The sequence below is a fragment of the Chrysochloris asiatica genome, unplaced genomic scaffold (assembly GCF_000296735.1).
Source record: "Chrysochloris asiatica unplaced genomic scaffold, ChrAsi1.0 scaffold00054, whole genome shotgun sequence".
NCBI lineage: Eukaryota > Metazoa > Chordata > Mammalia > Afrosoricida > Chrysochloridae > Chrysochloris > Chrysochloris asiatica.
The window spans coordinates 7,442,416-7,457,847 of NW_006408572.1; the positions used below are offsets into that span (position 1 = coordinate 7,442,416).

Below are 15,432 nucleotides of genomic sequence, written 5' to 3' on the forward strand. Positions count from 1 at the left end.
TTTTCGCCGACCCTCTACTTTACCAAACATGGTACAAGTGAGGACTTATGAGGGGGCTTCAAAAAGTTCATGGCAAAATGAAATTAAAAGATAATGCAAAAAAAAAAAAAAAAGATAATGCAATCTTTCCATGAACTTTTTGAATTCCCTGTGTAAAGCCAACAAATGAAATTTAGGATATATTTTATGACCTTCAGAAAATATACAACTGATTCTATTGAAAAGTCTAATCGTTAGAATAACTATCTTCAAAATATTTCTAAGGAAAAATTCAATCACTAGAATCACTTATCTTAAAAAATCATAAAATACCTCAGTTTCTTTCCTGTCTTTACCTTTCATAACAGCCTGAAGTGAAGCAACTTCTTCCTTCCACTGTCTTTTCACTTCATCTATAGCTTCTTGCTTGGTGTTCTCGGAGACCGTGGCAACAGCCTTGATATTCTCCATCTCTGCTTGCGCTTCCCATAGCTGTGTCCGAAGATGTTCCAAATCATCTTGCGCAGTTTGTAATACAGCATTTTGCCTCTTCAGATCCTCTGTGGAAAGAGTAAAAGCATCAATGAGGGTTTCACTGCTATCATGCTGACATACTAATGAAAAACTTAGTTTTAAATGTGAAAATCTTAACTTAGAAGATGACATCAATTTAATGGAGGTAAGAAATACGGTATGTTGGATATCACAAATCAATTAATTATTACCTACTAATAACAATACAAGGGGATGTCTAAAAGTTTGTGGAAAAGTAGAATTAAAAGATAATGGAATTTTTCCATAAGCCTTGCAAATACCCCTCATATAAGGAGGTGGCAAAAACAGTTAAGTGCTTAACTACTAACAGAAAAGCTGGTAGTTTGCATCCACCCAGAGGAGCCTTGGGAAAAAAAGGCTGGAGAGGTCTACTTCTATAAAAGCAATCAATGAAAATCTATGGAGCAAACAGGGTTACCGTGAGTCCAAATCTGATTTCATTTTGGTTTGGATCTAAGAACATAGTTGTTAAGACCATAGGTTTAGAACTAAATCTAGGCTCTTCCACATACTAGTTAAGTGATCTTGGTTAAATTATTTATTATTTCTCTGGCCTCAATTTCCACATTTGTAAAATGGAAATAAAAATACCCATCTCAAATTTGTTAAGGATAAAATAATTTATTGAAAATGCTTGGTAAAGAACACTAAAGAAATGGTAAATAAATAGAAATCGAGTCAGACCACATAGCAGTTACTAGATCTGGGTTCTTTAAAGAAAGGATTAATTTCTCAGTTTCTCATTACCATCTCTTAAAAACTTCACTGATATGACGTTTCTACTGCATTTTTTAGGCAGATTATGTTAGGTTGGAGTCCTGGTGTGGCCTTGTGAGATAAAGCAAAGGACTGAAAGGTCGGTTTGAATCACAAGGTGGGTGGTTAAACTCACCAGTCACTCCTTGGAAACCCTATACAGGGCCAATTAGAGTCGGAATTAACTCAACGGCACTTTAACAACAACAACAACATGTTAGGTCAAGTTGTCTTCAAAAAAAGATAAACCTTCTAATGGTATACTGTATAGAAAGGCTTGCCTATTTTCCCATATCCTTACCGAAAATCACCATTTTCTATCTTTTTAAAAATGTTTGCAAACATCATGAGTGGAAAACAGTCATCATTTAAATCTACACTTCCCTGATTAATACGAGACTAAGTAAAAAAGTAGTGAGGTTGACCCAGGATTGGGCAGTTTCATTCTGTGTATAAGTTCGTTACGAGTTGTTACCGACTCGATGGCACCTAACAACAAGAAGTAAAAAAGCATTGCAACTAAATCAAAGACATCTTTACTGAATGAAAAGTCATTACTCTGGTGTTTCTTGACATTTCCTCCCATCTAGGTTTATACACTTTAGAAGGCTGAATTTCCACTCTTCTAAGACTTCCCCACGAAGACTTCTGGTATGCTTCAACTTATACAGCAATTTTGGCATCTTTGAGGGACTCAAATCGTGCTTCTTTCCAATGTTCTTCGAGTTTGGGGAACAAAAAGAAGTCTGACAATCCTGGGACCACCAAGAAGGAAGAGCTTGAATGGAGTGTGAGATCCCTACCTCAGTGACAGCAGTGATGGTGGCTGTGTTCCTGCAGGCAGGAGGCTGGCTGGCAGAATGTGCCCTTTGGATGTTCAAATGAATATATATTTTGTATTGTGCTTTGCATGTGTACATCAAATATTCTTGCTTTGTTCATTGGTAAAATACAAGATGTAAACGGGGAGCCACAGGGAGGAAATGGGAAGAATGTTACTACAGAGAAGGGTTTGTAATCACTGAGCTAAAACAAGGTGTATGGTTTGCTGAATGCAGAGCTGATGATCTTGTCTCTAAACCTTCACCCAATTCACCGTAATAATGTAAAAAAATTTTTTTAAAGTTTGAAGGAGCAAGACCAGAACTGTAGAGTCGATGGTATACGGTATCCCAACAAAATTACCATAGGACAGTCTTTGCTACCATGAAGACTGAGCAGATATACCAGGCAAGTGACAATATCTTATTTACATAAATTTCTAACTTGTAAAAATAAATGAAAGACCCCACTCAAAAAAAAAAAAAACTAAATGCACTATCATCAAGTCAATTCCAAATCACAGTGACCCTACAGGACAAAGGAGAACTGCACCATAAGGGTTTCCAAGGCTAGCATCTTTGTGGAAACAAACGGCCACATCTTTCTACAGAACAACTGCTGAATGTGAACAGTCAAATCTTTGGGTTAGCAATCGAGTGCTTTAAGCACTACTGCCAGGGATCCGAAGGCAAGTCGACTTTTGTCTTATCCTCCTCTGTACAACTAGCACTATCTCTGGCATCTAAAGGTATTTAACTATTGTCTCACAATAGTTAACATTTGTTATATGAACCAGGAACCTTCTATATACACTCAACCCAGATCTCTTTACATATACCCATTATGTGCTCCTGATTTTCTATGAGATTGAGCCATATAAAATTATGGGTATTTGATGATTTTGACCTATGGAAATGACACATGATAAAATTCACTCTAATATAAATAAATGAGATCAAACATGTGAAAGATTATACAGTTCAGGGGAGCAGAGGAGGAGCAAAAATAAATACATGATGAGCTCTTAGGAGGTGTGATGAAAACAATCATTATTAAACAATCACAAACATCAACAGTTTAGTAGTAAAGTCATGAGAAAAAAACCTAGTCATTTAAGCAATCTTCACTCCTTTACCATCAGTTTTATATCATTTCCCAACACTATTAAAATATTTTGAAACTCTAGCCAAAGTTTTAAGAGCATTAGCAGCAGTAAGTTATTATCAAAAACATTTTAAAGGATTATAATAACAGGAAATTTTTATGAAAAGCAGAACTAAAAAGAAACGCAACAAAGACACAGAAGTACTAAACACAATCAACCAACTTGACCTCATAAACATATACAGAGCATTCACTTCAACAACAGCACAATATACATTCTTTTCCAGTGTACATGAACATTCTCTAGAATAGACCACTAGGCCACAAAGCAAACCTCAGTAAAATGTAAAATATCAAACTACTACAAAACATCCTTTCACATCACAATGCTATAAAATTAGAAGTCAGCAATAGGAAGATCAAGTGAAAAAATAGAATACATAGAAAATGAGCAACATCCTGCTTCAAAGTTATTGGGTAACAGACAAAATAAAAAATGAAATAAAAAAACTCCTTGAGCCAAACGAGAACAAAATACAACTTAGTAAAAACCTCTAGGACACAGCAAAAACAGTGCTCATAGGGCAATTTATAGCAATAAATGTACACATCCATAAGGAAGAAAGATGCAAAGTCAATGCTTTAATCAAATATTTCCAACAGTTAGAAAAAGAGCAGCAAAGTTGGCCTACTGCCACCAGAAAAAAATGAAATCACAAACATTATAACAGAAACAAACGGCATAGCAAAACAATAGAAACAATCAAGAAAAGTAGTAGGTTCTTCGAAAACATTAATAAAATTAACAAACTATTGGCAAATCTAACAAAAAAAAAAAGAAGATACAAATAACATGAGTAAGAAATTATATAGGTCACAACACATTAGATCCAATGGAAAGAAAAAGGACAGTAACAGAATACTAAGAAAAATTGTATTCTAACAAATTTGAAAACCTAGAAGAAATGGACAAATTTCTAGAAAATCATGACCCACCTACACTAACCTAGGCTGAAATAGATAACATGGAACAGGCCTATAACAAGAGAAGAAATTGATCAAGTCATTTAAAAACTCTCAACTAAAAAAAGTCCAGGCCCAGATGGCTTTACTGGTGAATTCTACCAAACACCCAGAGAAGAGGTGACGCCAATTCTACTCAAACTATTCCATAATATAGAAAAGGATGGAAAACTTCTGGATTCATTTTATGAAGCAAGGATAATTATGATTCCAAAACCAGGCAAAGACATCACTAAGAAAGAAAATGAGAGATCAATATCCCTCATGAACATAGATGCAAAAATGCTCAACAAAATCCAATCAAACAGAATCCAAAAATATATTTTAAAAATTATATATCATGACCAAATGGGATTCATTCAGGGATAGTTTAATGTTTAGAAAAAGTAATCAATGTAATCTACCACATAAATAAAAAAAAGGGGGGAAAAATTACATGATCATATCAATTGACACATAAAAGGCATTTGACAAAATCCAACACTCATTCCTGATAAAAACACTCAGTAAAATAGGAGTAGAAGGGATAGTCTTCAACATGATTAAGGGCATACATATAAAACCAACAGTCAATATCACTCTCAACAGTGAGAAATTGAAATTATTCCCCTTGCAAACAGGAACCAGACCAAGATGCTCTTTATCACCACTCTTATTCAATATTGTGCTAGAAGTCGTCACTAGAGGTACAAGACAAGAAAGGGAAATTAAAAGCATCCAAACAGGCAAAGAAGTAAAACTCTATATGCAGATGATTTAATCCTACACTTAGAAAATTGCAAAGACTCCACAAGCAACTCATCGATAGATTCAGCAAAGCACAGGTACAAGATCAACATACAAAAATCAGTTGGATTCCTTTACACTAATAAAGAGAACTCTGAAAAGGAAATCAGGTAAACAATACCAATTACAATGATGTTAAGTGCCCTCAAATTGGTTCCGAATCTTAGCAACCCTGAATAGAGTTTTCAGAGGAGCAGCTGGTGAGCTTGAACCACTGATATTGCAGTTCAAACCAATCTTGAAGTTCAGTGCATTAATCCACAGAAGCCACCCAAAAGATGAAATACTTATGAAAAAAACTAACCAGAGAAACAAAAGACCTATACAAAGAGAATTACAAAGCATTACCAAACAAACAAACAAAAAGACCTGCAGAAATGGAGTACAACTGCTCATGGAGAGGAAGACTTAATATTGTGAAGATGTCAACACTACCAAAAACAATCTATAGATATAAAACTATCTCAATCCAAATTTTAACATCATTCTCTAAACAGATGAAAAACTAATCACTAACTTTGTATGTATAAGACACACCATAAAACAAACATTATTATGAAAGAAAAATAAAGTAGGAGGTCTCTCACTTACTGATATCAAAACCTACTACATAGCCACATAAGTCAAAACACCCTGCTACTGGTACAAAAAAGACACATAGGGCAATGGAACAGAATTGCTAACCCAGAAGTAAATCCATCCAGTTAAAGTGAGTTGATCTTCAACAAAGAGTCAAAATGCATTAAAAGGGGAAGAGATAGTCTGTTCAACAAATAGTGTTGGCAAAATAGGAAACACATTTGCAGAAAAATGAAATAAGACCCATATCTCACACAATACACAGAAATGAACTCAAAATGGATAAAATGAAACAAGACCTATATCTCACACAATACACAGAAATGAACTAAAAATGGATTATAAAATCTACATATAAAAGCTAGAACTATACAGTTCATCAATGAAAAAATAGGGACAAACTTAGGAGCACTGATACATTGCATAAATACATTACCAAACATAAGTGAAAACACAAACAGTAGACAAAATAGATGACTGGGACCTCCCAGAAATTAGACATTTATGTGCATTACCTTGATTCACCAAAAGAATGAAAAGAGGACCCACAGACTAGGAAAAAAAAAATGCTTGGAAATGATATAGCCATAGGAAAAGGACTATGCTCCAAAATTTACAGAACACTTCAATGCCTGAAAAAGAAGATAAAAAACCCAATTTAAAAATGAGCAGAGGTTATAGTTCAGGAACAGAGGACCCTAGGACCATCAAGGGAGAAGAGCACTAGCGGAATGTGGGACCCTATCCAGAGAAGTTGGAAGAAGTGTAGCCAGAGTGCTCCTTGGAGATCAGGATGGCCAAACTTCGTCTCCCGTTTTTCGGACATATTGTCAGGAGGGACCAGTCAATGGAGAAGGATATCATGTTTGGTAAGGTGGAGGGTCAGAGAAAAAGAGGAAGACCCTCCCCCAGAAAGATGGATTGGCAAAATGTCAGCCATCAATGGGCTCAAGTGTGGCTACAATTGTATGATTTGCCCAGGACAGGGCAGTGTTTCGTTCTGTTGTGCATAGGGTTGCTATGAGTCGGTACTGGCTCGGTGGCACCTAACAACAACATCCAGAGAAGCAGCGACACCAGAGATGGAGGCAGAGATGAGGCCATGGAGAGAGGGAGCAGCTGAGGACTCCAGGCTCATGGAAAGAGAAAGGTTGTGTGCTGGCGGCATGAGGCAGGCTTGCAGAACGTGCCCTATGGTTGCTTAAATGATTATATATTCCTGAATGCTTTTGTGTACACCCACCACCCCTCAAAAAAAAAAAAAAGGAATAAAAACAAATACTGTTGAATGATGATGCACGGAGGAGATTGTAATCACGGCAATGAAACAATGAGTGTAAAACCAATCAATGTCACTATGACTCAATTCACAATAAAAACTTAAAAAAAAAAAAAAAAGGGCAGAGGACATGAACAAACATTTCCTCAAAGAAGACACTCAAGTAGCCAACAACCATGAAGAAATACTCAAAATCATTAGCCGTTAAAAAGATGCAAATCAACACAACCATGAGATATCATCTTACTCCAGTATTAATAGCAAAGCTCCAAAACACAGAAAACAACAAATGCTGGTGAGGGTACAGAGAGACTAAGACCCTCCTACACCGTTGGTGGGACTGTAAAATGGTGTACCCACTGTGAGTAAACAGTGGGGCGCTTTCTCAAAAAGTTGGAAACAGAAATACCATATAAACCAGCATACGTCTACTTGGTATTTATCCTCAAGTAATAAGAGCGGTGACACAACTAGATATATGCATGACAGCACTCAACAACAACAGGATATTTGTGCAGTGCTAGTCACACAAGTAAAAAGATGGAGACAGCCTAAATGCCTATCAACAGAAGAATGGCTAGACAAACAAAAATACACACAATGGAGTACTATTTACCATTGAAGATTAAAAAGAATCTATAAAACACCTTGCAAAATGGATGACCCTGGAAGACATTAGGCTGAGTGAAATTAGTCAATCACAAAAAGATAAATATTGCATGAGACCACTGTTGTAAAAAGTTAATTAAAAAAAAATTCTTGCTAAATGAAACTTTCTATGATATACAGGGTGGGCAGTGGTATTGTTAGGTGTCATTGAGTCAGTACCGACTCATAGCGACCTTATGCACAGCAGAATGAAACACTGCCCGATCCTGGGCCAACCACACTATTGTTGCCACGCTTGAGTCCATCGATGCTGCCACTTGACCAATCCATCTCGTTGGGGGGTCTTCCTCTTTTTCTCTGACCCTCCACCTTACCAAACATGATATCCTTGGATGGTAGAGAGGGAAAAAAACAAAGTAAATACATGGAGTGGATTGCAACCACTGTAATAACACAAAGTGTGTAACTTATTGAAAGTGGGACTGATGATCTGTTCTGTAAACCTTCACTCAATGTGCAACAAAAAGTTTTTTTAAAAAGTCTTAAAGGAAAGATAAGTACCTAGGAAACTACTGCGGAATATGTTTGGGAACAACCCAGAAACAGAGTAAAGACATATACATATGAAACCACAAGGAAAAAGTATGTGTGTATATATATTAACTACAGTCTGAGTGTTTGGTAAAATGTAAAAATAAAAGAATAAGCTTTATTTTCAGAAAACTTTATTCATTTCTGGGAAATACAATTTTATCAGAGCTTTACTTTATATACATAACACCACCACATACTAATTATTCCTGCTACCTTTGACTTGGGAGTCCTGGTGTGGTGCTGCAGGATAATATGCTGCACCACAAGGTCAGTTTGAAATGCAAAGTCTGCGGTTCAAACTCACCAGCCACTCCTTGGAAACCCTATACAGGGTCACTATGAGTTGGAACCAACTCAATGACACTAACAACAACCTTTGATTTATTGGAAATTATTATTAGTGAATTTATTCACTATAAACAAAAACAATGCAAACAAATATCAAATCTAAATATTACTCTTTGGCATATTTCCATATAGACTTAAAAGTGTCATAGTAAGCCTGGAGACTGTCATATTTTATTTCTGTTTTTTATATATACATCAGGAACACAGTGACTCTATATGATAATCACTGGATTGTGAACCACAAGTTATGCACTTCAAATCCACCAGCTACTCTGAGGGAGAAAGATGAGGCTTTCTGCTCCCACAAAGAAGTACAGCCTTGGAAAACTGCTGTAGGATCAGCACTGGACTGTGAACCAAAAGGTTGGCAGTTCAAATCCACCAGCTGCTTCTTGGTAACCCTATATAAAGTCACTATGAGTCAGGACTGACTTGACAGCAATGAACAACAAAAACAACATGAGTCAGAACCAACCTGATGGCACTTAACAACACCCAATACAGACATACATAACAAGGGGCTTAAATAACATTGCAAAAAATGGAATTAAAAGATAATAGAAAATATCCACAAACTTTCTGGTTTCAGAACTGTTTTTCTTCTATCTGTAACCTTGCTGGACTTGTATTGAAGTTTTTTTTTAATTTCTTCATATTTTTTTCTACAAACATGTCATGCGACAACGGAGTTAGGCTAGTTTGTTTGTGAGTAGTAGTTATGAACGTGGACATGGTTGTACATTTTCTAAGATTAGATTTAAGTATGCTGTAAATTAATTGTACGTGTTTTCTGTAGATGATCTTCATCAGGCTGATGAATTTCTCATCTATCCCTAGTATGCTAAAGGTAGGATTTTGTCAATTGCTCTTAAATATTGAGGTGCTCATATGGATTGATTTTTTATTGTTAAACCAACCTTCCATTCTTAGAATACATCCCATGTGGCCAGGGTATAAAATTGTTTTCCTGAATCATTGAATTTGGTTTGCCAGTATTTCACTGAGGAAATCTACATCTATACTGATGAGGAATATTGGACTGTGGTTTTGTTTCTGTTGACATCTGTGTTGGTTTTGACATCAGGATAATACTAGCCTTACAGAGTTCAGTTTGTCATGGTTCTCTCCTGCCTATTTTTGGTAAGTTTGTGAAGATTGGTGTTACTCCTTCCTTAAACATTTGCTACCACTTCACTAGTGAAGTCTTGATGTGTTTGAGTTTTGGTGTAGGAGGAGAATATTAAAAGTACCATGAACTGTCAAAAGAACCAATCAATCTGTGTTGGAAGAAGTATAGCCAGAATGCTCCTTGGATCCAGGATGGCCAGACTTTGTCTCTCATACTACAGACATACTATCAGGAGAGACCAGTCACTAGAGAAGGATATCATGTTTGGTAAAGTGGAGGGTCAGAGAAAAAGAAGACCGCCCCCCCAACAAGATGGATTAGTGAAGTGGCAGCAGCAATGAATTCAGGCATAGCAACGGTTGTGAAATTGGCAGGGGACCTAGCAGTGTTTCGTTCTGTTGTGCATAGGGTCGCTATCAGTCAGTGTCAACTCAATGGCACCTAACAACAACAACTAGTAAAGTCATCTCGACCTGGGCTTTTTTCGTAGGTAGACTGAAATCACTATTTCAATCTCTTTATATGGGACTCCTGTGTGGTGCTGTAGGACCAGTACTGTACAGCAAACCACAGGGTCGGATGTTGAAACACACAAGTTGCTCCTTGGAAACCCTATACAAAGTCATTATGTGTTGGAACTGACTGGACAGCATTTAACAATATTTAGATCTTCAATTTCTTCTTGAGTCATCCCCCTAAACCCCCCCACACATACACTTTGGTGCCGTGGGTTTATGTGACAGACTGCAAAGTCATTTGAATTGCAAGGTCGGTGGTTCAAGCTCACCAGCTACTACTCAGAAACCCTACACAGGGTCGCTATGGGTCAGAGCTGACTCGATGGCACTTAACAACAAACTGTTCTTAGCATTCTCTTACAATTTATTTCTGTAAACTCAGTAGCAATTCCCACTTTCATTTCTCAATCTAGCCAGATTGCCAAATTTGATCCTCCCAAAGAATCAAATTTGCTTGACTGATTTTCATTAGTGTTTCTATCCCATTAATTTCTATGCTTCTACTTGCTTTTGATTTTGTTTGCTTCTATTTCCAGCAGTTTAGGGTGGAAGGTGAGATTACTGAATCTTAGATATTTCTTCTTTTTTAATATACATATTTATACTTATATATTTCCCTCAAAGCACTGCTTTAGTTGGATTCCATAAATGTTACTATGATATATGTTAGTTCACTTTCATTCATCTCAATGTATTTTCTAATTTCCCCTGTAATTTGTCTGACCAATTGGTTTAGAAATATACCTTTAATGATTGTTTCATTATATGTTTATGTGTTATTTCTTTAGTGGTTGCTCTAGGGCTTACCACATCAATCTTAACAAAATCCACTTAAGATTTATACAAACTTATTCAAGTAAAATAGAAATGCTACTCCTATATAATACTCTTCCCACTGCTCATATTTAATCTATTATTTTTATTTACAATTCATCTTGCTATATAAATCCACTGATACAGTTACAATTATTAATTTATAAAAATAAGTACTCTAAAGGAGCTTAGTGAAAAGAAGTATGCGTGTGGGGGCTTCATAAAGTTCATAAAAAAATTAAAAGATAATGGAAAATTTCCAGGAGCTTTTTTGAAGCCCTCTCATATTTATAACATTTGCTATATTAGTTTTCTGATATGTATTTCTGGTCCTCTTCAATTGTTCCTATGGAATTTCCATCTGGTGTCACTCTCAGACCAATATAGCTTTACTCCCATTCACCTCCTTTGGGCTACTATGGGCAAATATAGTAAATTCCCATATGTTACAGGCTCAGTAATACTATATGTTGTTGTTGTTAAGTGCCGTCAAGTCGATTCTAACCCATAGCGACCCTGTATAGGGTTTCTGAGCAGCTGGTGAGCTTGAACCGCCAACCTTGCAATTCAAACAGCTTTGCAGTCTAATGCATTAACCCACTGCACCACACCAGGACTATATAAGCATTCTTTTGTACAATGCCTTTTTAAAATCGGTTCAGGGGAAAATATATGCATTTGTACTGTCTACTACATTTACACAATTACTCTTTGTTTTCTCATGTGTATTTCAATTACTGTATGGGGTCACTTGCTTTAAGTCTGAAGAAATCCCTCAGTACTTCTTGTGGTGATGGTGTTCCGTGGAGTCAGTTCTGACTCATAGCAACCATGTATAAGGTTTTTGAGGCTGTAAATCTTCATGAGAGCAGAAAGTTTCATCCTTCTCCTGCAGAAAGGTTGGTAGTTTTAAACTGCTGACCTTGAGGTTAGCAGCCCGACTCCTAACCACTATGCTACCAGAACTCCTGCAGTACTTTTTGTAAGGTGAGTCTATTAGAAATAAGTTAACTCAGATTTTATCTGAATGTCTATTCTTCAGACACTTTTATTGCACATAGAATTCTTAGTTGTTAACTTAAAATTTTTTTTTCCTTTGAGCATTTGAATGTGATTCTACTGCCTGCTGAATTTCATTATTTCTAATGAGAATTTAATCTTATTGAGGGTCCCATGTAAGTAACAAGTTTTGCTTTTCTTTTCATACTGCTTTCACAATTGTTTCCTCATGTTTGGGTTTTAGCATTTTTACTATATCTGTGTGAGGATCTCTTTGTGTTTATCTTACTTGCAAGTACACTGAGTTTCTTGAATGTTTAGATTAGGGTTCTTCATCAAATTTGTGAGGTTTACAGTCATTATTTTTTCATATATATATATATATGAAAATATGTATATATATTTTCACACACACATATCCACCAATCATCTGTCAGTTTGTCGTACTGTGGTGGCTTGCATGTTGCTGTGATTCTAGAAGCTATACCACCAGTATTTTAAATACCAGCAGAGTCAACCATGGTAGACAGCTTTCAGATGAGCTTTCAGATGAAAACAGATTAGGAAGGAAGAGAGATGGTCTACTTTCGAATATACAGTCAATGAAAAGCTTATGAATAGCAGTGAGACACTGTCAGATAGCACCAGAATACTGTCAGATATAGTGAAGATGATGAGTCCCTCAGGTTGGAAGGCATTCAAAATATGACTAGAAGAAAGATTAGAAAAACTGCCTCATCAAAGTAGAGCTGACCATTGATGACATGAATGGAATAAAGTTTGGGGGACCTTCCTTTACTGATCGGGCAAAATTCAAAATGAAGAGAAACAGTGCAAACATCCATTAATAATCAGAATATGGAAGTTAAGAAGTATGAATCTTTGGAAAGTTGGAAACCGTTAACAATGAAATGAAGTGCATTAACATCGATATCTAGGCATTAGTGAGCTGAAATGGGCTGATATTGGCCATTTTGAGTTTGACAATCACATGGCTTACTATGCAGAGAATGACAAATTGAAGAGGAATGGAGTCGCATTCATCATCAAAAATGACATATCAAAATCTTGAAATACAGCCCCCTACCAAGGCTAAGACTCAATGGAAATACGCGCTCTAATTGGTGACCACATGCATCGCCGACAGGGGGAAGTGGGGTAAAAGCAGCAATGAAGCGGCAAGCTAAGCCCTACAATGTTCGGTGGACTTCTGTGGACCCAGATGGGGACCTGGTTGGCCAGCAGTGTGAGGAGACCTGGGGACTCCTGGGCCCAGAGTCAGTGGTGTGGCCACAGAGGACTAGAGTGGAGAGTGAAGCTACCAGCTGATAGGAAGAGAAGGCATAAGCACAAGAACTCCCACACTTGCAGATGGTACCCATGTGACCTGGCCCCGATGAATGAATGATCAGAACTCAACCAGGAGAAGAAATAGAGGAGGGAAAAAAAAAAAAAGAGTGATCTGAGATAATCTGATGAACTTGATCTACACCTATGGATACAGTAACCCAAAAGAGGGAACAAACCCTAACAGCAAGAAACATTCCCACCCCCTCCACACACAGAGTAGACAGAGGGGGCAACTTGGACATTGGATACCCAAATTGGGAGAGAGGGACTACAAAGGCAAGAAGTAACTGGCTTACAAGCTTTCAAGAGGGAACCTAGAGCTAGGGGGCATGGAGGAAGGCAGAATCTCCAGTGAGTACTATCCAATCTGTCTAGGCAAAGCTGATAAAATGAAATGCAGAAGGGTCACTTGTGATACAATAGTGAATGATTGTTATCATGACTGATTGTGAGGATTGGAAATGTAAAGGTAGACGTATGGTAACAAGGAAGGGAGTTATTAACTCTCAAGTCTAAGAGTGGAGGTCTCTGGGACCATCAACGGAGAAGAGCCAAGAGCGGGACTCTACCCAGAGAAGCAGCGAGGCCCAAGATGGAGGCAGAGACGATGATGTGGAGTGATGAAGCGGATGGGGACTTTGGATCCAGAGAGGGAGAGGGACTGTGTGCTGAAGAATTGGGGGGGGGGGGTGTAGGGAGCAGGTTTATAGGGTATACCCTTTGGTTGGTTGATGATGCATGGCAATGAGATGATGTACAATGGAATGAATGTAAAATTAATGTTCTCCCACATAAAAGATCATATAATTCACAATAAAACATGAAGAAAAAAAAAAATCTTGACATACAACACTGTGACAGGATAATACCCATACAATGACAAGTAAGACCAGTTTATACCTCTATTACTCAGTTACCCACCAACCACTAAAGTCAGAGATGATGAAACTGAGGAATTCTATAAACTTCTTCTGTCTGAAATTGATCAAACATGAAATCATGATGTACTGATAATTACTTCTAATTGGAAAGCAAAGGTTGGAAACAAAGAGGAAAGATCAGTAGTTAGAAACCATGCCCTTGGTGGTCGAATTGATGCTGGAGATTATAAGACAGAATTTTGCAAGACTGAGCTTTACTGACTCCACAAAGGCCTTCGATTGTGTGGATCATGACAAACTATGGACATTAAGGAAAAGAGTATTCCAAAATACTCAATTTTGCTTATGAGGAGCTTGTACATAGACCAAGAAGAAGTTGTTCGAACAGAACAAGGGAACACTGAATGGTTTAAAATTACTAAAGTGTGTGCCAGGGTTGTATTCTCTCACCATACTTATTCTATCTGTATGCTGAGAAATTAATCCAAGAAGCTGGATTATAAGAAGAAAGACTGCCATTAGGACTGAAGGAAGACTTAGTAATAATCTGCAATATGCAGATGATAAAATTCTGCTTGCTGAAAGTGAAGTGGATTTAAAATCCATACTGATGATGATCAATATGAATTGCACCTCAATGTAAAAGAAAACAAAAACAAAAATTCTCATCACTAGACCAATAAACAACATCCATATAAAAATGGAGAAAAGTTGCCAAAAACTTCATTTTGCTCCAATCAACCATCAACACTCATGGTAGCAGCAGTCAAGAAATCAAACGACATATTGCATTAGGAAATCTGCTTCACAAGATCTCTTTAAAGTGTTCAAGAGCAAAGATTGTCAGTTTGAGGACTAAGGTACACCTTACCCAAGTCATGGTATTTTCAATAACCTCATATGTGTGTGAAAGTTGGACAGTGAAATATGGAAGACCGTAGAAGAGTTGATGCATTTGAGTAATGGTGCTGGAGGAGAATATTGAAAGTACCATGGACTACCACAAGAACAAACTAATTTGTGTTGGAAGAAGTACAGTCAGAGGGCTTCTTGAAAGCCAGGATGGCCAAACTTTGTCTCTCATAGTTCGGACATATTGTCAGGAGGGACCAGTTCCTGGAGAAGGATCTCATGTTTGGTAAAGAGGAGGGACAGAGAGAAAGAGGAAGACCACCAACTAGGTGGACTGGCACAGTGGCAGCCACAATGGGCTCAAACGTAGCAACTATTGTGAAGTTGGTGCAAGGGACCAGGCAGTGTTTCATTCTGTTATATACAGGGTCTATTCAGTGTTGACTCAATGACAGC

The 15,432-nt window shown here is 37.2% G+C and overlaps 1 protein-coding gene across 2 annotated transcripts in view; it reads right to left on the minus strand.

The window, feature by feature from the left end:
* Window positions 1-15,432, minus strand: part of RABEP1 (rabaptin, RAB GTPase binding effector protein 1) — a 140,545-nt gene that overhangs the window by 67,412 nt on the left and 57,701 nt on the right. For both annotated transcript variants that reach the window (XM_006863304.1, XM_006863305.1), the window contains one exon: window positions 336-539. In XM_006863304.1, the coding sequence (XP_006863366.1) occupies window positions 336-539 (204 nt within the window). The remainder of the gene's footprint in view (window positions 1-335; window positions 540-15,432) is intronic.